Raw genomic sequence first — 25,678 nt, forward strand, 5'->3', positions numbered from 1 at the left:
GACTTAAATGTAAATTGTTCTTTTATTCTATAAACTTCTGACAACATGTCTACGAATTTCCAAGCAATACATTTTATTTTTTTTTTCCAAAAAGGATAAGTGGTCAAAATAAAAAAAAAAAAACAGTGCTTTCAGACGTCAAATAATGCAAAGAAAACAAGTTCATAATCATTTAGAAACAACTCTAATGTTTTAACTCAGGAAGAGTTCAGAAATCAATATTGTGTGGAATAACCATGATTTTTAATCGCAGCTTTCATGCGTCTTGGCATGCTTTCCACCAGTCTTTCAGACTACTCCTGGCACAAAAATGTAACCTGTTTTTCTTTGTTTGATGGCTTGTGAATATCCATCATCCACTTGATTACATTCCAGAGGTTTTCAATGGGGTTCAGGTCTTGAGATTGGGCTGCCCATGAAAGGGTTTTGATGTGGTGGTCTCTTAATTTTTGCAAGAGATGTATATATTCAGTGGAGACATGTCACCGTGTCAGAACTTTGACTTTCTACTTGGCAGTTCTGTAGACCACATGTTTAAAGTGACCTGCGGGCTACAGAACAGAGAGCGGTAGTGCAGGAAGACTGTGTCTCCCCACACCACCTCAGGGTTAAGGGTAGCATAAGTCTGGGTGGGACCCTCTGAGTGCGGGACCTGGGGCTACTGTACCCTCTTCTTCCCAGTAGCTAAGCTACTGTGTGAAAATAGGCTAAGACACTACAAATAAAAATTATGTTTATCAAGTCTGCTATCATCTGGCTGCTCTGTTTGAATCCAAAATGCAGAGAACAGTGCACACTAAATGTGGTTTGTGAAACTGAAGTTTCTGAATTTACTATGTGAACTTTTGACTGACCAAGGAAGTTTCTGAACTTTTACAGACATTAAGCAGTCCGGAAAAAGGAAACTGTTGGGAAATGAGCAAGATTCCACTTTCCTCTTATATAGTAAATTAAAATAAAAGGGTAAAATGATAGGATAACTACAAGAATTAAACATGCACAATTTAAATAAAAAAAAAACATTACATACTTATCACACTTTTTTAGATTGTACATGTTACATTTTGTTGCCTTTTTTAAACTATTATTTAATGGGTTTATTATGAAATTCACAATGTGGTCTTCCAATAATACACATTTTTCTCCTTTTCTGCCAATATAGCTCATTTTTAAATCTGCCAGATTTTGAAAATATCCCTTCCAAAATATACCTTGCATAGGCTCTATTGACCCTCCAGTTGCCATTGGCCCCATCCTGCTGTAGTGCTATTGCTCCTGGCTGATCATGCACAGTGCAGTCTCTTTCAGCCAGCATAATCTCCTCAACCTCCAGCATTGACATAAAGTGTATTCTACATTTAGAATGCACTCTATGCCGCTGTGCACTGTTTGCTTTTTTACAGTACCTTTCGTTACTGTATTTATTTTCTGCCAGCTACATCAGTATGGCTGCCTGTGTGGTTTTACATAATTGTTAGCTAGTTTCTAGCGGAGCTTAACTTTCCTGCAGTCCGCCACAATGGAGTTTACTATACAATGGATAGCTAAGCAGTGTGTTTTGGGCTGCCCATTACAGACCATTATATAATAACAGAAATGCTGCTCTGCTGATGTCATTGACAGAAGATAATCCTGTCTCATATGTATCATCATAGCAGCATTTGCCGTTTCACATCACTGAATTCTCAGAAGCAGACAGCAAGCACAGCTCCTTTGCACTGACTATTAATTTTGTAGAGGATAAAATAAAGTTGGTCAGGCAGGGTACTGTACTGGAACAAAGACTGCTCAGATGTAAGTATAAGGTGAATTCTACGTTTGGTTTGGCTTGTTGATAACTCAGAGGGGACTTGTAAGGAATAAACAGGAGAGCGAGGGAGGGATCTGCAGCAGTTCTCCTTAAGGAGAAGCAAGGTGCTGCTTGCAAATGTAGTTTTAGCAGTGTATGAATAGAACAGCCTATCTAGCTATGTTAAGCTGGATTCACCCTCAGATGAGGGTTGGTCAGATGAAGCTGAAAAATACACAAAGGTAACAGAAAGAAACTTCATATTAAGCTTAGACTCTATATTAACAATAAATATCCATTCAATGGGCTTTGTGAAAAATAATACGATTATGGGAAAAAAAATATTTAATCTAACTTTTCTCCCCCCTCTTTCATTTTTCCACATTTCTTTCCTCTTAATTACATATGCTTCAGTAAATTAGGACACCCCCATATACCCTTGTCGGTAACTATACATCTAAAAAGTGGCAAAGAAAGGTGTATTGCTATGCAGAACATTATGATAAGTCAGTGACCGCAAGCTAATGACATGGCCCCTTGATCATTATCCTTAAATCTTTTTGGTGGCTGTAGTTTTTTATTTCTTCTCTTTTACAAATTCCGCATATAATTAATTGAACTTGATTGAGTGTCTTTTGCAACCTTACAATTCATCGTATTATCTACATTTTTTTATAAACTGAGCATTTCATAACCAAAACACAGTTTTCTAGAATTGAATGTAGTGCACCATTGCTAACAGGGCCATTTGCTTGGTCCAATACATTTTTTGCAGGAATGGTCTACCAAAAATAAGCTGATCACAATGATTAATCCACAGAGAAGCACAGCATCTAGCATTAAGTTTCTCTACAGCACCACCACTGGTTAAGTACAGCATTGCTTACTATATTCAAATTAATGGATTGTCCATGTAATGTGTTGTGACTGAGAATTCCTTAATGTGAAATTGTAAATACTTCTAAAAAACAATTATTTCAAACATTTTGGACATTGTCCATTGTATATTACATGAATAAATAAATCGTGGATGCGTGTTAAAGGATCCCGTGAGAAAGACAAGTGAAACTGTCAAAAGCTGATTTCAATCTTTGACCTCCCATAAAAATGTAGTGGAGGAGGAAGTTACTAGTTCCGTGTTATACTTGCTTTGACAGTGAAAGAAATGCAGCAACTCAAGACTGTACTATAACATTATTGTTAAATACAGGTATAATGTGCGGGAACATATGAATAATAACAATAATATTGCTACTTATATAGCTTTTTATGCCTTTTTCCACTGAGAAATATTCTACACTTAGCTCAGTTTCAGTCTTAGACTGTTAATATTACTACACAGTCAAAAGTTCCTTAGCAGCAGACAATGTGTCACCGGTTACGATCAATAATCACTGTGGAACCAGTGCTTTTTCTCTTTATGACGGGAATATTTCTGCAAGCACCAGCCTATCAACAGCTGATATTGGATAAGGTAAGATGTTTCCTACTTTTTGCACTAAATGTAAATACAAAGTTATGTGCTGAATATGATTTAATGTTATTCTATACTGCAGTTTTAGTTCTTATTATAATTGCTACATTTTAAAAATTGTTTTATTTGAAACTTGTTTACCTTTTTTACTTTATACAAATCAAGCTCTGCATCACATCCTGGATGCTGAGTTAATGCATTACAATGGAAGTATTCATACAGTGATACTTAGACATGGTTTGCATTAATAATAATATTTTTTATTGGTCCAGCACCAAAATATTTTTCAGCACTTTGCATTTGAAATAGAAGCAAACAAGAAGAATGACAACTAGAATAAATTAGGCAATGAGACAACACTAAAGGTACCTTCACACGAAGCGAAGCTGCAGCGATAGCGACAACGATGCCGATCGCTGCAGCGTCGCTGTTTGGTCACTGGAGAGCTGTCACACAGACCGCTCTCCAGCGACCAACGATGCCGAGGTCCCTGGGTAACCAGGGTAAACATCGGGTTGCTAAGCGCAGGGCCACGCTTAGTAACCCGATGTTTACCCTGGTTACCATCGTAAAATGTAAAAAAAAACAAACACTACATACTTACATGCGTCCCCCGGCGTCCGCTTCCTGCACTGTGTGAGCGCCGGCAATAGCAGGGCACAGCGGTGATGTCACCGCTGTGCTGTGCTTTCACTTTCACTTTGCGGCGCTCAGTCAGTGTAGGAAGCGGACGCCGGGGGACGCATGTAAGTATGTACTGTTTTTTTTTTATTTACATTTTACGCTGGTAATCAGGGTAAGCATCGGGTTACTAAGCGCGGCCCTGCGCTTAGTAACCCGATGTTTACCCTGGTTACCAGTGTAAAATATCGCTGGTATCGTTGCTTTTGCTGTCAAACACAACGATACACGGCGATCGGATGACCAAATAAAGTTCTGGACTTTATTCAGCGACCAGCAACATCACAGCAGGATCCTGATCGCTGCTGCGTGTCAAACTAAACGATATCGCTAGCCAGGACGCTGCAACGTCACGAATCGCTAGCGATATCGTTACAAAGTCGTTTCTTGTGAAGGTACCTTAAGACTTTTTGACACATCCAGCTTTTGTGTATGCACAGGTTTTAGAAACTTTATAGCTATGGGCAGTGACATGCCATTAAAATTGCAGCCCATGCAGCCACTTTGGGGCCCATGAGTCAGGGGGTTCGGTGCCAGCTCCGACATCGGACCCTCCACACCTGGCATCATACTTTAAACTGTATCCCCATCTTGGATGTAGATATGGTTGAAAGCAATAATGGAAGAGCGAGCCATCAACTGATGTTCCCTCGGCCATCAATCTTTCTGTGAGTCTGACGTCACTACTGTGTCTACTTGCTCCTGATGTGCTGTGCAGTGCAGAGGATCAGACCACACACTGCTGAGACCAATGCAGCAGGGGAATGAGGAAAAATATATATTTTTTAAAATCAATAAGTACCTTTTGGTTGCCATCATAATATTTGAAGGGTTACTTGGGGGTCATCATGCTATTTGGAGAGTTACTTGGGGGACCATCATCCTATTTGTAGGGTTTTGTGGGTAGCAATCATACTATTTGGAGGGCTGTGCAGGGGGCCATCATACTTCATGAAGGACTATGTGGGACCAATGTATTATTTGGAGGGCTGTTTAGGGGTCATTTATACTATTTGGAAGCCTATGTGGGTATCAGTTACATTGTTTGAAGGGCTGTGTGGGAAGGCTGTATGTGGGATATTATACTGCTTGAAGAGCTTTGCTGGGGGCCATTTTACTGTTTGGAGGGCTAGTGAGGTTCCTTAAACAGTGTGGAGGGTTGTATGAGGGCCATTATACTGTGTGGGGGCTGTGTGGGGGTTTACAATGTTTTCAGGGCTATGTGGGAGGGCATTAATCTGTTTGGAGGGCTGCTATGGGCCACTATAATGTGTGTGGATCATTTTACAAGGTAGAATGTTGTGGGAGCCAACATACTTTATGGAGGGCTGTGTTGAGGACATCATTGTGTGGATGGCTTCATAAGTGCCATAATACTGTGTAAGGTGTCTTAGGAGTGCTATCATACTGTGTTGGGGTCACTGTGTAGGTATTATACTTTGTGAGGGTGGTGGTGTTTTTTTATGGTCATCATACTGTACGTGTGAAGGATACTGTAGAGGAATTCACTGTGGGTGTACCTTACTGTTTTGGGGTTTCATTTATTGGCATCATACTTTTAGGGGGCTATGAAAGTGGTATCTTAGTGCATGATAACACTGAGGGGGTTGTAAAGGCTGCAAAGTTGTGAGATATGTTATTTTTTGACCCAGCTGAATATTATTTTTTGTTGTTGTTTGGGGTAGCCCCAAATAGGAATTCTGCTACCAGGCCCCATGATTTCTATCCTCTTTCCTGGATATGGGGCTAATGTCTGACACCATTTTCGATGAGCCTTTGACACCATTCACAAAATTGCGTGAATAATGTGAGAGAAATAGAGTTTGGTTAAAAAAATATCAGATTCTATCAGTGAAAAGGAATTTTATAACAAACACACAGATATACAACAGACCAACTGTATTATTGTGTAACTGAAACTTTAAGGGGTCTTCTAGTCTGGGCACCCAATTTTTATGCTATTTTTTAGTGGAAAAATGACAGTATATTTGCACCTGTTTGAAGTATGCTTACAAACTTTTATATGATGTAAAGAGTATATATAACTACTGTAAAAGTGCAGTGAAGTGGGCAAGGAAAACAAAACATTTGTGAATGTGGTCACAATCCCGGCTGTTGTACTTGTCTGAAACAATCAAAAACAAACAGAATCTTAATTACTATAATTGTTGCTATCCTCAGCAGTTGAAATAAAAAAAAATTGAAAATGATAAATGGCATCATGCTAAAAATTGAGTATTGATTTCTGGCACTTTTGGGGCACAATTGGAGGCCTGTCAAAGTCAAAAAAAGATTTTGGCTTGATTATCGTACAGGTGATAGACACTTATATACTGAAAGTGTGTGCACAAGCACAACTCAATTGACCAATTGGTTCTGGAGATATCGTGGTCACTGATCTGAATAAAAGTGAATTCGATCTTTTCGGTCATATAGACCTTCCTCAATGTACGAAAGGTGTATACTCACGGTATTCACCGCTTTTCATGACAAGCGGTGGATACCGCGTCTATCATCCTGGGCACTTAACTAGGACTGAATGGTCTGTCTCATTTACCTGAGCCAGGGTTTGGTGATTTGGCATTATCTCGTAGTCTAGATTCTATTTCTCCTCCAGATCCTCCATTATTCCCCAGGGCATTGTGGCATCTATGGTAACCTCAGATTTGGATGAGGAGATTCTTATAGTCCAGTCGTTGGCTCCTTCTGATTCCTCAGGGTCCAAATTATTTGTGCCTGTGTAACTAAGATTGCGGGTGCTACGGGAATTTCATGATTCTTTTTTAAGGGGTCATTTTGGAGTTACTGCTACACAGAAAGCCATTGCTAGATTGTTTTGGTAGCCATCCATGTATAATTATATTAAAGATTTTGTATCTGCTTGTGAAGTCTGCACATGCGCCAAAGTCAGTCATAGCTGGCCAGCTGGGGAATTGGCTCTATTTCCAATTCCAGATTTCATTACAGATTGGCCTCTATCTGATGGGAAAACTGCTATCAGGGTGGTAGTTGATTGATTCAGCAAACAAGCTCTTTTTGTTCCTTTGTCAGGATTACCTAACACAGATACACTTTCCAGATTGCTTTTTACTCATATTGTAAAGTTACATGGGATCCCTCTGAACATTGTGTCAGATAGGGGAGAACAATTTGTCTCTAAAATTTGGAGAGCTTTTTGCATTATCTAGGGATTGATTTGACATTTTTATCTGCCTATCACCCTGAAACCAATAGTCATACTGAGAGGACAAATCAATTTTTGAAACAAATTTTAAAGTGCGTTGTGGCAGCTCAACAGGAGGACTTATCTTCGTTTTTACCTCTCGCTGAGTTTGCTTTTAATAGTCAAGCAAATCTATCTATCAATCTACCAGAAGCTAACCTGTAATAATGGTTTTCATCCCCATTTTGGTGAATTTTCTAGGATTAGTTCTGAATGCCCTGGGGTGGAGGTCACCATACAGACACATGGGGATGTCTGGAGGGAGGATCAGAAGAATATTGAGACTGCTGAGATTCTCCAAAAATGAAAGGTTGATAGAAGACATTCGGTGGGTCCTGCTTTTAAGATTGGGGATAAGGTTTGGTTGTCATCTAGGAACATTAAACTTAAAGTGTTGTCAGCAAAGTTGCATGCAAAGTTTATTGGTGCAATGAGATCCTGGAGGGGGTCAATCCAGTGGCATTTAGATTTAAGGTTCCACCATGCCTTCACATCCCTAAAGTATTACATACATTTCTATGAAAGGAATATGTCCCTTTTGCATTGTCTCCCTTATTCCCACCACCTCTGCTTTCAGTAGACAGTGGCCTGGAGTATGAGGTTCAGAGGGCTGTGGATTCTCAGAGGGCCCATAATTCCCTCCAGTACCTCATGCACTGGAGGGGATAAGGACCAGAGGAAAGATCCTGGGTCTTTGCTCAAAATGTGAAGGCTGATCAATTAGTCAGGGCCATCCATCTAAAATTTTGTGGGAAGTCTGGGGGTCCTTTGGCCCCTTAGAAGAGGGGGTACTTTCACGATTCCACCCCTCAGTGTGTCTGGGATGCAGTTACTGACAGCTTGTCCGTTCAATCCGGTACACGGGCGTGCTGAAGCTGTCAGTACTTTGATTGACAGCTTGGCCCTCCAATCTGGTACAGGGGCATGCTGATCTGTCAGTGTGTTGATTGACAGCTTGACTTTCCAATCTGTGACAGGAAGGCATCGGCTGACTGTAAGTGTTCACTATCCAGGTGATTGCCATGCTACTTAAATTAGCTGCTTCTCCTAGACCTCTGCCAGACGTACATTAATCTAGTAGGTCTGTGCTCCCTGTGCCTTGAGTTCTGTATGCTTGATCATTTGCTGCCTGAACTTGGACTTTATTCTGACCATCTGACTGTTTAAACCCTTCTGTTCTGATCTGTTATCCTCCTAGTATTCTGGCCTCAGAATGTTACCTGACCACGCTTTTGTCTCTGCCTTCTGTTTACGACGTACTCTCCTGGCTTCTGACCTTGGACTCCTTGACCATTCTGACTCACTGCTTGGCCATGAGAAGTGACTAGCATCACAGTTACATTTAATCAGCTATTCCATGACCAAACAGTGATCCTTCCTCGCGTTCATAAAATGCCTGCAGAGTTGATCTCTTTTCTGCAATGAGATCTGTCATCTCAAATGGAGTCACATAAATGGAGCATCGAGTGACTTAAGCCTCGACCCGAGTGTGCGCATTCATCTCCGCTTGCTGTCCAATAGTCATTCTCATCACATTTATTACTTTAAAAATTGGCATAATTATCTCGTTAATGATCATTTTTGCCAAAAAAGTAGATATTTTTACAATCTTAGCACCCAAATGAAGATGTATTGGAGCAAAAGTCGAAATAAATGAGTTGAGTGATTCATTGTTATTTTGCGTTTTTGTTCCAATATAACATTCCAGCAAATCATCCAATGACAACTCTTCATAAATTGGCTTTACTACCTCCAATGCCTTCACTACAAGAGGTGGTTTATCGTGATGAAAGGTTGCAAGTGTACCTTTGGCTTTACGCAACTTGTACCAGCGCCCTTTACCCAGTGGACAGTTGTCATGTTATGGTTTATCCTGGGTGGAACTTTTATAATAGTCTTTCGAAACAGGCAAATCAATAGTTTTCGAAGTTTTTAATTTTTTTGCCGATGTGCTTGCAAACTTTGAATCCTGTTTACTCATGTGTTGGTTGGCTTGAAATATCCATTTTTTTAGAATGATATGGTTGTTCTTTATAATCTCTTTAGTATTTTTTCCATTTCCACACATTTTTTAAACTTCTAAAATTCACAAATAACTTTGTTTGGGTCCACTTGTCTCAACGATCAACACAGATCACCTGTAACAACCAGAGCGCAGATTTCAGCATTGACCCTGCTGACACAAAGTGAAAGCTGAGCTCTGATTGGTTGCTATGGACAACTAGAACAGTATGACATTGAGGCAGTTTTTGTAAATGAGATTTGAAATCCTTCGGGATTCCCATTTTTTTGATTTATTTATATATCTATATATATAATTGTCTAAGGGTTTTTCCGTCTGTCTGTCTGTTTGTCTTTCTATCTGTCTTTCTGTCTGTCTGTCTGTCCTGGAAATCCCGCGTCTCTGATTGGACGAGGCCGCCAGGCGACGGGCACAGTATCGACGTAGATGTCATAATGGTTGCCATGGCAACGATGATGTCATAAAGGTTGCCTCGACCAATCAGCGACGGGCACAGTCTGCCGCGAATTCTGGAATCATCATTGTCCATATACTACGGGGACATGCATATTCTAGAATACCCGATGCGTTAGAATCGGGCCACAATCTAGTATATATATATATACACTCACTGGCCACTTTATTAGGTACACCATGCTAGTAACGGGTTGGACCCCCTTTTGCCTTCAGAACTGCCTTAATTCTTCGTGGCATAGATTCAACAAGGTGCTGGAAGCATTCCTCAGAGATTTTGGTCCATATTGACATGATGGCATCACACAGTTGCCGCAGATTTGTCGGCTGCACATCCCTGAACCGTTGATACAAGGCAGGATGGATCCATGCTTTCATGTTGTTTACGCCAAATTCTGACCCTACCATCCGAATGTCGCAGCAGAAATCGAGACTCATCAGACCAAGCAAAGTTTTTCCAATCTTCTACTGTCCAATTTTGATGAGCTTGTGCAAATTGTAGCCTCAGTTTCCTGTTCTTAGCTGAAAGGAGTGGTACCCGGTGTGGTCTTCTGCTGCTGTAGCCCATCTGCCTCAAAGTTCGACGCACTGTGCGTTCAGAGATGCTCTTAGGCCTACCTTGGTTGTAACGGGTGGCGATTTGAGTCACTGTTGCCTTTCTATCAGCTCGAACCAGTCTTCCCATTCTCCTCTGACCTCTGGCATCAACAAGGCATTTCCACCCACAGAACTGCCGCTCACTGGATTTTTTTTCTTTTTCGGACCATTCTCTGTAAACCCTAGAGATGGTTGTGCGTGAAAATCCCAGTAGATCAGCAGTTTCTGAAATACTCAGACCAGCCCTTCTGGCACCAACAACCATGTCACGTTCAAAGGCACTCAAATCACCTTTCTTCCCCATACTGATGCTCGGTTTGAACTGCAGGAGATTGTCTTGACCATGTCTACATGCCTAAATGCACTGAGTTGCCGCCATGTGATTGGCTGATTAGAAATTAAGTGTTAACAAGAAGTTGGACAGGTGTACCTAATAAAGTGGCCAGTGAGTGTATATATACAGTTAGGTCCATATATATTTGGACAGAGACAACATTTTTCTCATTTTGGTTATAGACATTACCACAATTAATTTTAAACAAAACAATTCAGATGCAGTTGAAGTTCAGACTTTTAGCTTTCATTTGAGGGTATCCATATTAAAATTGGATGAAGAGTTTAGGAGTTTCAGCTCCTTAACCTGTGCCACCCTGTTTTTAAAGGGACCAAAAGTAATTGGACAATTGACTCCAAGGCTATCTCATGGACAGGTGTGGGCAATCCCTTCATTATGTCATTCTCAATTAAGCAGATAAAAGGCCTGGAGTTGATTTGAGGTGTGGTGCTTGCATTTGGAAGGTTTTCCTATGAAGTAAACATGCGGTCAAAAGCGCTCTCCATGCAGGTGAAACAAGCCATCCTTAAGCTCTGAAAACAGAAAAAAACCATCCAAGAAATTGCTACAATATTAGGAGTGGCAAAATGTACAGTTTGGTACATCCTGAGAAAGAAAGAAAGCACTGGTGAACTCATCAATGCAAAAAGACCTGTGCACCCATGGAAGACAACAGTAGTGGATGATCGCAGAATTATCTCCATGGTGAAGAGAAACCCCTTCACAACAGCCAACCAAGTGAACAGCACTCTCCAGGAGGTAGGAGTATCAATATCCAAATCTACCATAAAGAGAAGACTGCATGAAAGTAAATACAGAGGGTTCACTGCACGGTGCAAGCCACTCATAAGTGTCAAGAATAAAAAGGCTAGACTGGACTTTGCTATAAAACATCTAAAAAAGCCAGCACAGTTCTGGAAGAACATTCTATGGACAGATGAAACCAAGATCAACCTCTACCAGAATGATGGAAAGAGAAAAGTATGTTGAAGGCGTGGTACAGCTCATGATCCAAAGCATACCACATCATATGTAAAACACAGCGGAGGCAGTGTGATGGCTTGGGCATGCATGGCTGCCAGTGGCACTGGGTCACTAGTGTTTATTGATGATGTGACACAGGACAGAAGCAGCAGAATGAATTCTGAGGTATTCAGAGCCATACTGTGTGCTCAGATCCAGCCAAATGCAGCCAAACTGATTGGTCGTCGTTTCATACTACAGATGGACAATGGCCCAAAACATAAAGCCAAAGCAACCCAGGAGTTTATTAAAGCAAAGAAGTGGAATATTATTGAATGGCCAAGTCAGTCACCTGATCTCAACCCAATTGAGCATGCATTTCACTTGTTAAAGACTAAACTTCAGACAGAAAGGCCCACAAACAAACAGCAACTGAAAACCACCGCAGTCAAGGCCTGGCAGAGCATCAAAAAGGAGGAAACACAGTGTCTGGTGATGTCCATGAGTTCAAGACTTCAGGCAGTCATTCCCAATGAAGTGTTTTCAGCCAAGTATTAAAAATGAACATTTTATTTAAAATTATTGAATCTGTCCAATTACTTTTGGTCCCTTTAAAAACAGGGTGGCACATATTAAGGAGCAGAAACTCCTAAACCCTTCATCCAATTTTAATGTGGATACACTCAAATGAAAGCTGAAAGTCTGAACTTCAACTGCATCTGAATTGTTTTGTTTAAAATTCATTGTGGTAATGTCTATAACCAAAATGAGAAAAATGTTGTCTCTGTCCAAATATATATGGACCTAACTGTATATATATATATATATATATGTATATATATTCACCTATTAGATCTCTGATCAGATTGAACTGATAAACTAAGGGTCATAATACTAAGGACTGTTTTTTAAAATGCTGCCCAAAAAACTACCATCTATTGGGCAAGTTAATCCAAAAGCTAAGAAAGGATACACACAAACACACACAAGTCCAACAGACTGCTCCATTGTGCACGGCATGGTCAAAGCACCACAGGCATTCTGGAGATCGTTCCTTAAAAGGTGCTACAACTTTTTAAATATTGTGAAGCAAGCTACAGTAAATAGTTTTATATTCTTCTACACTATATACATGTAAAATGTGAAAAGGAAAAATCGACTTTTCCAATCCACTTGACTAGAGGACTGTTATGACCTGGTGGTTAAGGAGCCACACTGATATGACCTGGTGGCTAAAACCCAACATGGGACGAGCTCTGAGGAGGTGGTAACTCTACTGACCGCAGTTCCTAATCCTAACAACAACACTAGTAATAGCCGTGGGATGTTCCTGACTCTCCCTAGACACCTCGTCACAGCCTAAGAACTAACTACCCCTAAAGAAGGAAATAGAAAGCTATCTTGCCTCAGAGAAAACCCCAAAAGGAAAGATAGCCCCCCACAAATATTGACTGTGAGTGGAGAGGGAAATGACGTACACAGAAATGAAATCAGATCTTAGCAAAGGAGGTAAATACTAAACTTGATAGACAGAGTAGAAAAGGACACTGTGCGGTCAGTATTAAAAACTAAAAATCCACGCAGAGTTTACAAAAATGAACTCCACACCGACTCACGGTGTGGAGGGGCAAATCTGCTTCCCCAGAGCTTCCACTAGCCTGAATATGACATAGTGACAAGCTGGACAAAAAGAGACATATTTGCAAAGCAATAGAGTCCAAACTAAATGGACAAACAAGAACTAGCAAAAACTTATCTTTTGCTGAAAAGGACAGGCCATATGAGAAATCCAAGGAGAGAACCAAATCCAACCAAGAACATTGACAGCTGGCATGAACTAAAGCCCAGAGCAGGTTCAAATAACAAACCCAGGCAAGGCGATTAGTGAAGGCAGCTGCTACAGCTACCTAAAGGAGCAGCAGTTCCACTCAAAACCACCAGAGGGAGCCCAAGAGCAGAACTCACAAAAATACCATTAGCAACCACAGGAGGGAGCTCCAGAATGGAATTCACAACAGTACCCCCCCCCCTTGAGGAGGTGTCAACGAACCCTCACCAGAGCTCCCAGGCCGATCAGGACGAGCCAAATGGAAAGCACGAACCAAATCGGCAGCATGAACATCGGAGGCAACAACCCAAGAATTATCCTCCTGGCCATAACCCTTCCACTTGACCAGATACTGAAGCTTCCGCCTCGAAAAACGAGAATCCAAAATGTTCTGCACCACATATTCCAATTCCCCCTCAACCAACACCGGAGCAGGAGGATCAACGGAGGGAACCATAGGTACCACATATCTCTGCAACAAGGATCTATGGAACACATTATGAATAGTGTTGAGCATTCCGATACCGCAAGTATCGGGTATCGGCCGATACTTGCGGTATCGGAATTCCGATACCGGGATTCCGATACTTGCCGCGTATCGGATACCGGAATCGGAAGTTCCCAGATTCAAAATTCCGAAATTCAGCCAATGAGAATGATTCCAAGTGTGGGCACATCCTGTTTAGCATGGAGGGCATGAAACTACTGGCAAGGCTGTGATTGGCTGCTGAAATGATGTCATGATGCAGTTTAAAAGTCGCTGGCGCCATTTTGCGATCACTCTGCTGTGAATTCAGTTAGTGACAGGACGCTGTTTGCTGACTGAGGGACAGTTTAGAGATAGCGATTTGCTTCTTTGTGCTTTCCAAAGGCTAATTTAGCAACCGCTGTGTTCACCTACTATTCACCTTGCTTTTGCCTTGTAGCGCTGTTTTCACAGCGATCTGCAAGGTCTGTGTGTGTGTGTGTGTGTGTGTGAGTGCAGCCCACTCTCTAGTCTGAGTGCAGCCACATAGGCCATCCATAGCTGGTTGTATTCAGTTCAGGGAGGGTGGTTCATTGCCTCATACTGTTCTTTTTTTTTTTTTTTTCAAGTAGTGTAGTCTGCTGCTAATTTATTCAAAAAAATCCTATTAGTGTCTTTCCACCCGTCTCCAGCTAATTTGTGGAAAAACACTACATAGGATAAAGTAGAGGAGGGTTTTTGGGCCTTGCAGCGCCGTTTACGGCTGTCTGCACGGTCTCCGTGTGACTGCAGCTCGCCCTGTAGTCTGTGAGCAGCCGTAGCCTGGTTGTCTCCAGCTCAGGGTTGTTCACTGCGTCATACCGCCAAATCAATTTTATTTTTTTTTCAAGTAGTGTAGTCTGCTGCTAATTAATTCAAAAAAATCCTATTAGTGTCTTTCCACCCGTCTCCAGCTAATTTGTGGAAAAACACTACATAGGATAAAGTAGAGGAGGGTTTTTGGGCCTTGCAGCGCCGTTTAGGGCTGTCTGCTTGGTCTCCGTGTGACTGCAGCTCGCCCTGTAGTCTGTGAGCAGCCGTAGCCTGGTTGTCTCCAGCTCAGGGTTGTTCACTGCGTCATACCGCCAAATCAATTTTAATTTTTTTTCAAGTAGTGTAGTCTGCTGCTAATTAATTTAAAAAAATCCTATTAGTGTCTTTCCACCCGTCTCCAGCTAATTTGTGGAAAAACACTACATAGGATAAAGTAGAGGAGGGTTTTTGGGCCTTGCAGCGCCGTTTACGTCTGTCTGCACGGTCTCTGTGTGACTGCAGCTCTATCTGTTGTCAGTTCAGCCCCCAAAAAAGAAATAAATAATAAAGTTCACCAAACACACCAGTTACACCACTTTACATTTCTGTAGGCCACATTAGCTCATATTTGTGTCTAGTCCACACTTTAGAAAATTAGTGTTTCTTATACCTGTTAGGAGGAGTTGCTCAGGAATAAGCACACAAAGCCGTTAGTACTTTTCTGCTTATCTTTATCAGTCAACCAAGATGAAGAAGGCAGTGAGTAAGGCACGTGGGCGTGGGCGTGGGCGCGGAGCAGGGAGGGGACGTGGGGATTCTGTGCCTGCTGCGGGCACCGGTGACTCATCAGCACCCACTTTCACCAGGCAACAGTCGTTCATGCGCAGCTTTGTGTCAGAGCGCCGTACACCGCTGCTGCGTCAAGACCAAATTGAAGCTGTTGTCGGATGGATGGCAGCTAATGCATCAACTTCCATTAGTGCCACATCCTCTCAGACACAGAGCACTGGAGAGCAGCCATCTGTCTCTTCACCACCTGCCAAATTGCCCAGGCAGACAGAGAGCCCAGGACAGGAGCCGTCTCTACTTCTGTTCTCTGAATCTCTTGGCTTGGAAACAGGGGGCCAGCCAAGCAGCATTGGAGAAATGGAAGAAGAGGCAGGGTGCAGTGATGCCCAACAGCTTTTTCTGTCTTCCTCTGAAGAGGCGGGTGGGCCAGTGGCTCCGGTCACCACATCGCAGGCCGCATCAGCTAATGATGACACTCAGGTGCCACTTACTGGTGCGTGCTCTACTGCTGAGACTACCCAGGAGGAGCAGTTGGGGGCAGAGGGTAGTGTAGATGATGAGGTCCTCGACCCATCTTGGCGTGAGGGACAGGAAGGTGGTGGGAGCAGCTCTGAGGAAGAGATTCCCCGTACGGCCCAAAGAGGGAGAGGGAGGGGGAAGACTGCGGATCCTGCAGCCTCCGCTTTGGCACCCGTTAGGAGCATGTCTCTTCCAAAAGCCAAAAAGGGCCCAAGACTTGCAGTGCCTGGTCCTTTTTTGACACAGTTGCAGATGACATTTGCTATGTCAGATGCAACGTGTGTCATCAAAAAGTCAAAAGAGGTCGAAATGTCAGCAACCTCAATACCTCCAACATGTGGAAACATGTGCGCAACAGGCACCCGGCGGAGTTAGAAAAACACACTGAAGAGGTAGGCCAACCAACAGCGGCAGCTACCACCTCTTCAGCTCGTGTTGCCTCTTCCTCTAGCTCACACGCAGCTGGTTCGGCTTCCTCCCAGGATCGCCGTGGAAGAACCTCTGGCCCTGTTGTCCAGAGACCCGCTGTAATTCCACCCGCAGCACCACTTTCCCAGTCATCCACACACTCCCAGCCCAGTCTACAGCCATCGGTAGTACAGGCATGGGAGAAAAGGCGGCCTTTCTCGTCAAACCACCTACGAGCACAGGCTCTGACTGCAGGCATTGCCAAACTGCTGTCACTGGAAATGCTGTCATTCAGGCTGGTGGAGACTGACAGCTTCCGTGACTTGATGTCATTGGCAGTCCCACAGTACAATGTGCCCAGCCGCTTTTACTTCAGCAGGCAAGCCGTCCCTGCCCTGCACAAGCATGTGGAGGGACACATAAAACACGCGCTTCTGAACGCCGTCAGTAGCAAGGTCCACCTCACCACCGATGCGTGGACCAGTCAACATGGACAGGGGCGATACCTTTCCCTCACTGCCCATTGGGTTAATGTCGTTGAGCCAGGTACAGACCGTGCGAGTGGCGCAGGACGTGTCCTGCCCACTCCAAGGATTGCAGGAATCCATTCTGTACGCATTGACTCCTCCTCTTACACCAGTTCCTCAGAATCATCGCTGCAGGAGCCGTCACAGTCCACCTCCACATGGACCCGTGATGAACGTGTACCTGTTACGACCGACATGAGCACAGCCGTGGCCAAACGTCAACAGGCCGTGTTGAAATTAATTTTTTTGGGGAATCGTAGCCACACAGCGCAGGAGCTCTGGAATGCCATCAAGCAGGAGAGCGATGTGTGGTTTGTGCCAGCGAATCTCCAGCCAGGCATGGTAGTGTGTGATAATGGCCGAAATCTGGTGGCAGCTCTGGGCCTCGGCAACCTCACTCACATCCCATGTCTGGCACATGTGCTCAATTTGGTCGTGCAGAGCTTTTTGAGGGACTATCCGGATCTTGATGCACTGCTGCACAAGGTCCGCCTAGAGTGTGCTCACTTGCGGCGTTCCAGCACGGCAAAAGCGCGCATTGCGGCTCTGCAGCGCCGACACCGCCTGCCGGAACATCGCATCATATGTGACCTACCTACCAGGTGGAATTCCACGTTACATATGTTGGAGCGGTTGTGTGAGCAGCAGCAAGCTGTAATGGAGTACCAGCTGCTTCAGGCGCAAAAAAGTCGCAGTCAGCGCCGTACAGACTTCACAACCACAGAGTGGGCCACTATGAATGACGTCTGCCAGGTTTTGCGTCCCTTTGATTATTCCACGCGGATGGCGAGTGCAGATGATGCACTAGTCAGCATGACTGTCCCCCTTATCTGCCTGCTTGAAAAATCACTGCAAGCGCTAAGGGATGATGTTGTGGAAGAGGTGGAGGATGAGGATTCACCATTTCCATCATCTTCTGGACAGTCAGCGCCACGTGGTTCCTCACAAACGCGTAGGCAGGGGACAGTTTGTGAGGAGGATGAGGAGGAGTCAATGGAGGAGGAAGACGTCCGTCCAGAGGAGGGAGTTACCGAATTGTCCAGTACTCAGTGTGTACAGCGAGGGTGGGGTGATGACGAGCAGGCAGAGATCACGCCTCCAGCAGGGGACAGCGTTTCTTGGGCAGTTGGCAGTCTGCAGCACATGGTGGATTACATGCTGCAGTGCCTGAGAAACGACCGCCGCATCGCCCACATTCTCAACATGTCTGATTATTGGGTGTTCACCCTCCTCGATCCTCGCTACCGGGACAACGTAGAAAGCCTCATCACTAGTGTTGAGCGATACCGTCCGATACTTGAAAGTATCGGTATCGGAAAGTATCGGCCGATACCGGCAAAGTATCGGATCCAATCCGATACCGATACCCGATACCAATACAAGTCAATGGGACTCAAGTATCGGACGGTATTCCTGATGGTTCCCAGGGTCTGAAGGAGAGGAAACTCTCCTTCAGGCCCTGGGAACCATATAAATGTGTAAAAGAAAGAATTAAAATAAAAAATATCGCTATACTCACCTGTCCGACGCAGCCGGGACCTCAGCGAGGGAACCGGCAGCGTTGTTTGTTTAAAATTTGCGCTTTTACTTGGTTACGTGAATTCCCGGCTTGTGATTGGTCAGGGCGGCCATGTTGCCGGGACGCGGACCAATCACAGCAAGCCGTGACGAAATTACGTCACGGCTTGCTGTGATTGGTCCGCGTCCCGGCAACATGGCCGCCATTAACCAATCACAAGCCGTGACGTCACGGGAGGCTGGACTTGCGCACTTTTTAAAAAACGCGCGTGTCCAGCCTCCCGTGACGTCACGGCTTGTGATTGGTTAATGGCGTCCATGTTGCCGGGACGCGGACCAATCACAGCAAGCCGTGACGTAATTTCGTCACGGCTTGCTGTGATTGGTCCGCGTCCCGGCAACATGGCCGCCCTGACCAATCACAAGCCGGGACGTCACTGGAGGCTGGACACGCGCGTTTTTTAAAAAGTGCGCAAGTCCAGCCTCCCGTGACGTCACGGCTTGTGATTGGTTAATGGCGGCCATGTTGCCGGGACGCGGACCAATCACAGCAAGCCGTGACGTAATTTCGTCACGGCTTGCTGTGATTGGTCCACGTCCCGGCAACATGGCGCCGTGACCAATCATAAGCCGGGACGTCACTGGAGGCTGGACACGCGCACTTTTTAAAAAAACGCGCAAGTCCAGCCTCCCGTGACGTCACGGCTTGTGATTGGTTAATGGCGGCCATGTTGCCGGGACGCGGACCAATCACAGCAAGCCGTGACGTAATTTCGTCACGGCTTGCTGTGATTGGTCCGCGTCCCGGCAACATGGCCGCCCTGACCAATCACAAGCCGGGAATTCACGTAACCAAGTAAAAGCGCGAATTTTAAACAAACAACGCTGCCGGTTCCTTCGCTGAGGTCCAGGCTGCGTCGGACAGGTGAGTATAGCGATATTTTTTATGTTAATTCTTTCTTTTACACATTTTTACATTAATGTTGTTTCGATACCGATACCCAATATCACAAAAATATCGGATCTCGGTATCGGAAATTCCGATACAGCAAGTATCGGCCGATACCCGATACTTGCAGCATCGGAATGCTCAACACTACTCATCACACCGTTGAACCGGGAGCGAAAAATGCGGGAGTACCAAGACACACTGGTCAATTCCATCATCTTCTCCATTCCAACTGAGAGAAGTGCTGCTAGTGCATTACAAAGCAGCTCAGTGCGTCCAGGCAGTGGAGGAGGCTCTGCACAAAGAGGGAGCAGAAGCAGTGCCTCTACCCAAGGCAAGACCAGTATGGCCCAACTGTGGCACAGTTTTCTGTGCCCCCCACAAAAGTCTACACCATCACAGACGGCTCCAGTCAGCAGGAGGCAACGGTTCCGTCAGATGGTGACAGACTACATGTCTTGCCCTCTTGCTGTACTCCCAGACGGCTCTTCCCCTTTCAAGTTTTGGGTCTCAAAGCTGGATACATGGCCAGAGCTAAGCCAGTATGCATTGGAGGTGCTGTCTTGCCCTGCGGCCAGTGTATTATCGGAACGTGTCTTTAGTGCTGCAGGTGGTGTACTAACTGACCGTCGCATGCGACTATCCTCCGATAACGTTGACCGGCTTACTTTCCTGAAAATGAACAAGGCCTGGATCTCGCAGGAATTTGCCACTCCTCCTCCTGATTAAATAATTAGGTCACTGTAGACGTTATCCAGGTCTCCTGTTGTGTTCATCTTTCTACCACCTGAACTTAAATTCCTGTGCTCCAACACCGCCAGTTGAGGCTCAGAAGTGCCGTCTGCACAGTCAAAACATACGACCCAGTGTTATTGGGTTTCAGTAACGTCAGCTGATCCCCAGCTGTGTAGCCGGCAATGTGTCATGCGACCGCCACGCTGACACAACAACTGAAATGTAAGGGAATCTGTCCCCCCCCCCCCAAGGCGTTTGTTACTGAAAGAGCCACCTTGTGCAGCAGTAATGCTGCACAAGGAAAAGGTAGCTATTTTTGTTTAGCTCCTTGCACACGCAGAACTTAACACTTATAAAATGTGTCCACTGATACCGTAAAACCGTCCCAGAGGTGGGACTTTCCTTCGTAATGTGACGCAGCACAGCCGTCATTCCTACCCCCACGGCGCCGCGCACCGGCTCCTCAGCGTTGTTTTATTCCGTCCCGGAGCCTGCGCTGTTATGTTATCCCGTGGCCAGGCACACTTAGCGCTGCCCGTCTTCTGGCATCATTTGGTGTCAGGATGGCTGCGCCTGTGCGGCCGCGCTGGCAGAGAGCCCGCCTCGCAGTGTCTTCTGATTTAATCCCACTGGGGGCCTGGGATCCATGGACATGCGCAGTGCATATCTGAACCTCCACCTCTCACTCATTTCCCTATGGCTTCTTCAGACTGTTCGGTGTCAGCTGGTCCCTAATAGCATGCCACGGCCGTGACACCGCACAGTCTTAAGAAGCCGTAGGGAGGGGAGTGAGAGGCGAGGATATGCACTGCGCATGTCCATGGATCCCAGGTCCCCAGTGGGATTAAATCAGAAGACACTGCGAGGCGGGCTCTCTGCCAGCGCGGCCGCACAGGCGCAGCCATCCTGACACCAAATGATGCCAGAAGACGGGCAGCGCTAAGTGTGCCTGGCCACGGGATAACATAACAGCGCAGGCTCTGGGACGGAATAAAACAACGCTGAGGAGCCGGTGCGCGGCGCCGGGGGGGTAGGAATGACGGCTGTGCTGCGTCACATTACGAAGGAAAGTCCCACCTCCGGGACGGTTTTACGGTTGCAGGGGACACATTTTATAAGTGTTTAGTTCTGTGTTTGCAAGGAGCATGATGAAAAGAGCCACCTTTTCCTTTTGCATCTTTTGTGCTGCACAAGCTGGCTCTTTCAGCTACAAACGCCTTGGGGGGGGGGGGGTTAAAGGTTCCCTTTCGACTTTCTCAGGCTTCGGCCTACATTGTGTTCCTCTGCTTTTCCACCTGTCCCTGGGCTCCAACACCGCCAGTTGCCGTCCAGAAGTGCTGTACGCACAGTCAACAGTCCCTCCTCTGTTATTGGGGTTCAGTAACGTCAGCTGTTCCCCTGCTGTGTGTGTGGCAATCCCTCCTACCTCCTCCAACCTCCTCCTCCTCCACCTGTCCCTGGGCTCCAACACCGCCAGTTGCCGTCCAGAAGTGCTGTACGCACAGTCAACAGTCGCTCCTCTGTTATTGGGGTTCAGTAACGTCAGCTGTTCCCCTGCTGTGTGTGTGGCAATCCCTCCTACCTCCTCCAACCTCCTCCTCCTCCACCTGTCCCTGGGCTCCAACACCGCCAGTTGCCGTCCAGAAGTGCTGTACGCACAGTCAACAGTCCCTCCTCTGTTATTGGGGTTCAGTAACGTCAGCTGTTCCCCTGCTGTGTGTGTGGCAATCCCTCCTACCTCCTCCAACCTCCTCCTCCTCCACCTGTCCCTGGGCTCCAACACCGCCAGTTGCCGTCCAGAAGTGCTGTACGCACAGTCAACAGTCCCTCCTCTGTTATTGGGGTTCAGTAACGTCAGCTGTTCCCCTGCTGTGTGTGTGGCAATCCCTCCTACCTCCTCCAACCTCCTCCTCCTCCACCTGTCCCTGGGCTCCAACACCGCCAGTTGCCGTCCAGAAGTGCTGTACGCACAGTCAACAGTCCCTCCTCTGTTATTGGGGTTCAGTAACGTCAGCTGTTCCCCTGCTGTGTGTGTGGCAATCCCTCCTACCTCCTCCAACCTCCTCCTCCTCCACCTGTCCCTGGGCTCCAACACCGCCAGTTGCCGTCCAGAAGTGCTGTACGCACAGTCAACAGTCCCTCCTCTGTTATTGGGGTTCAGTAACGTCAGCTGTTCCCCTGCTGTGTGTGTGGCAATCCCTCCTACCTCCTCCAACCTCCTCCTCCTCCACCTGTCCCTGGGCTCCAACACCGCCAGTTGCCGTCCAGAAGTGCTGTACGCACAGTCAACAGTCCCTCCTCTGTTATTGGGGTTCAGTAACGTCAGCTGTTCCCCTGCTGTGTGTGTGGCAATCCCTCCTACCTCCTCCAACCTCCTCCTCCTCCACCTGTCCCTGGGCTCCAACACCGCCAGTTGCCGTCCAGAAGTGCTGTACGCACAGTCAACAGTCCCTCCTCTGTTATTGGGGTTCAGTAACGTCAGCTGTTCCCCTGCTGTGTGTGTGGCAATCCCTCCTACCTCCTCCAACCTCCTCCTCCTCCACCTGTCCCTGGGCTCCAACACCGCCAGTTGCCGTCCAGAAGTGCTGTACGCACAGTCAACAGTCCCTCCTCTGTTATTGGGGTTCAGTAACGTCAGCTGTTCCCCTGCTGTGTGTGTGGCAATCCCTCCTACCTCCTCCAACCTCCTCCTCCTCCACCTGTCCCTGGGCTCCAACACCGCCAGTTGCCGTCCAGAAGTGCTGTACGCACAGTCAACAGTCGCTCCTCTGTTATTGGGGTTCAGTAACGTCAGCTGTTCCCCTGCTGTGTGTGTGGCAATCCCTCCTACCTCCTCCAACCTCCTCCTCCTCCACCTGTCCCTGGGCTCCAACACCGCCAGTTGCCGTCCAGAAGTGCTGTACGCACAGTCAACAGTCGCTCCTCTGTTATTGGGGTTCAGTAACGTCAGCTGTTCCCCTGCTGTGTGTGTGGCAATCCCTCCTACCTCCTCCAACCTCCTCCTCCTCCACCTGCCCCTGGGCTTCAACACCGCCAGTTGCCATCCAGAAGTGCTGTACGCACAGTCAACAGTCCCTCCTCTGTTATTGGGGTTCAGTAACGTCAGCTGTTCCCCTGCTGTGTGTGTGGCAATCCCTCCTACCTCCTCCAACCTCCTCCTCCTCCACCTGTCCCTGGGCTCCAACACCGCCAGTTGCCGTCCAGAAGTGCTGTACGCACAGTCAACAGTCGCTCCTCTGTTATTGGGGTTCAGTAACGTCAGCTGTTCCCCTGCTGTGTGTGTGGCAATCCCTCCTACCTCCTCCAACCTCCTCCTCCTCCACCTGTCCCTGGGCTCCAACACCGCCAGTTGCCGTCCAGAAGTGCTGTACGCACAGTCAACAGTCCCTCCTCTGTTATTGGGGTTCAGTAACGTCAGCTGTTCCCCTGCTGTGTGTGTGGCAATCCCTCCTACCTCCTCCAACCTCCTCCTCCTCCACCTGTCCCTGGGCTCCAACACCGCCAGTTGCCGTCCAGAAGTGCTGTACGCACAGTCAACAGTCGCTCCTCTGTTATTGGGGTTCAGTAACGTCAGCTGTTCCCCTGCTGTGTGTGTGGCAATCCCTCCTACCTCCTCCAACCTCCTCCTCCTCCACCTGTCCCTGGGCTCCAACACCGCCAGTTGCCGTCCAGAAGTGCTGTACGCACAGTCAACAGTCCCTCCTCTGTTATTGGGGTTCAGTAACGTCAGCTGTTCCCCTGCTGTGTGTGTGGCAATCCCTCCTACCTCCTCCAACCTCCTCCTCCTCCACCTGTCCCTGGGCTCCAACACCGCCAGTTGCCGTCCAGAAGTGCTGTACGCACAGTCAACAGTCGCTCCTCTGTTATTGGGGTTCAGTAACGTCAGCTGTTCCCCTGCTGTGTGTGTGGCAATCCCTCCTACCTCCTCCAACCTCCTCCTCCTCCACCTGTCCCTGGGCTCCAACACCGCCAGTTGCCGTCCAGAAGTGCTGTACGCACAGAGCCAAACACCTCGCCAATGTGTTAGTGGGGTTCAGCACCGCCAGCTGTTCCCCTGCTGTGTATACGGCAACGTGTACTGCGACCGCCACGCAGGCACAACAAGTTAAATTTAAGGGAACCTGTCCCCCCCCCCCCAGGCGTTTGTTACTGAAGGAGCCACCTTGTGCAGCAGTAATGATGCAAAGGGAAAAAGTGCCTCTTTTCGTGGTGCTCCTTGCAGATGCTGAACCTAACACTTATGAAATGTGTCCCCTCACAGCGTTCAACCGTCCGCTAGGTGGAACTTTCCTTTGTCATGTGACGCAGCACAGCCGTCATTTTTACCCCCTTGTCGCCGTGCGCCGCTTCCTCAGCGTTGTTTGAATCTGTCCCGGAGCCTGCGCTGTTAGGTTACCCCTTGGCCATGCACACATTTTGCGCTGCCCGTCTTCTGACATCATTTGCTGTCAGGCTGGCTGCGCCTGTGCGGGTGCGCTGTCCGAGATTCAGCCTCGCGGTGTCGTCTAATGTAATCCCACCGCGGGCCTGGGATCCGTGTCCATGCGCAGTGCATATCCTCGCCTCTCACTCCCCTCCCTACGGCTTCTAAAGACTGTTCGGTGTCAGCTGATCCCTAATAGCATGCCACGGCCGTGACACCGCACAGTCTTAAGAAGCCGTAGGGAGGGGAGTGAGAGGCGAGGATATGCACTGCGCATGGACACGGATCCCAGGACCGCGGTGGGATTACATTAGACGACACCGCGAGGCTGAATCTCGGACAGCGCACCCGCACAGGCGCAGCCAGCCTGACAGCAAATGATGTCAGAAGACGGGCAGCGCAAAATGTGTGCATGGCCAAGGGGTAACCTAACAGCGCAGGCTCCGGGACAGATTCAAACAACGCTGAGGAGGCGGCGCACGGCGACAAGGGGGTAAAAATGACGGCTGTGCTGCGTCACATGACAAAGGAAAGTTCCACCTACCGGACGGTTGAACGCTGTGAGGGGACACATTTCATAAGTGTTAGGTTCAGCATCTGCAAGGACCATAATTAAAAGAGCTAAGTTTACCTTTTCCAGCATTAGTGCTGTACACGATGGCTCTTCCAGCTACAAACGCCTGGGGGGGGTTTAAAGGTTTCCTTTCAACTTGCTCCAGTGCAGGCTTCGGCCTACACTCCGCTCCCCCTGCTCCTCCTGCTGACCCTGGGCTCTAACACCGCCAGTTGGGGCCCGGTACTGCTAGCTGCACAGAGAAAAACACCTCGCCAATGTGTCAGTGGGGTTCAGCACCGCCAGCTGTTCCCCTGCTGTGCAGCCGGCATCGTGTCCTGCAAAAGCCACGCAGACACCAGAACTGAAATTGAAGGGAACCTGTCCCCCCTCCCCCAGGCGTTTGTACGTTTTTAAGGCCACCTTGTACAGCGGTAATGCTGCATGTGTGCAAGGTGGCTCATAAACGTATTCTCCTCGCACATGTGGAACGGAAAACACGTCTAAAATGTGTCCTCTGTGTGACCATTTAACCGTCCCGGTGGTGTGACTTTCCTTTGTAATGACACGCTGCAACCCCCTTGGTAGCGCTGCCCGTCTTCTGGCATCATTGTTTGGCTGCCTGCGCCTCTGC

General features: G+C 47.0%; 1 protein-coding gene across 5 annotated transcripts in view; it reads left to right on the forward strand.

The window, feature by feature from the left end:
- The first annotated feature begins 2,950 nt into the window (after nt 1-2,950).
- Nucleotides 2,951-25,678, forward strand: part of LOC143804674 (proton-coupled folate transporter-like) — a 702,815-nt gene continuing 680,087 nt past the window's right edge. For all 5 annotated transcript variants that reach the window (XM_077283005.1, XM_077283008.1, XM_077283004.1 and 2 more), the window contains exon 1: nt 2,951-3,263. In XM_077283005.1, coding sequence (XP_077139120.1) covers nt 3,156-3,263 — 108 coding nt within the window. In that variant the 5' untranslated portion in view covers nt 2,951-3,155. The remainder of the gene's footprint in view (nt 3,264-25,678) is intronic.

Source organism: Ranitomeya variabilis, chromosome 2 (assembly GCF_051348905.1).
Source record: "Ranitomeya variabilis isolate aRanVar5 chromosome 2, aRanVar5.hap1, whole genome shotgun sequence".
In the NCBI taxonomy this organism is placed as follows: domain Eukaryota; kingdom Metazoa; phylum Chordata; class Amphibia; order Anura; family Dendrobatidae; genus Ranitomeya; species Ranitomeya variabilis.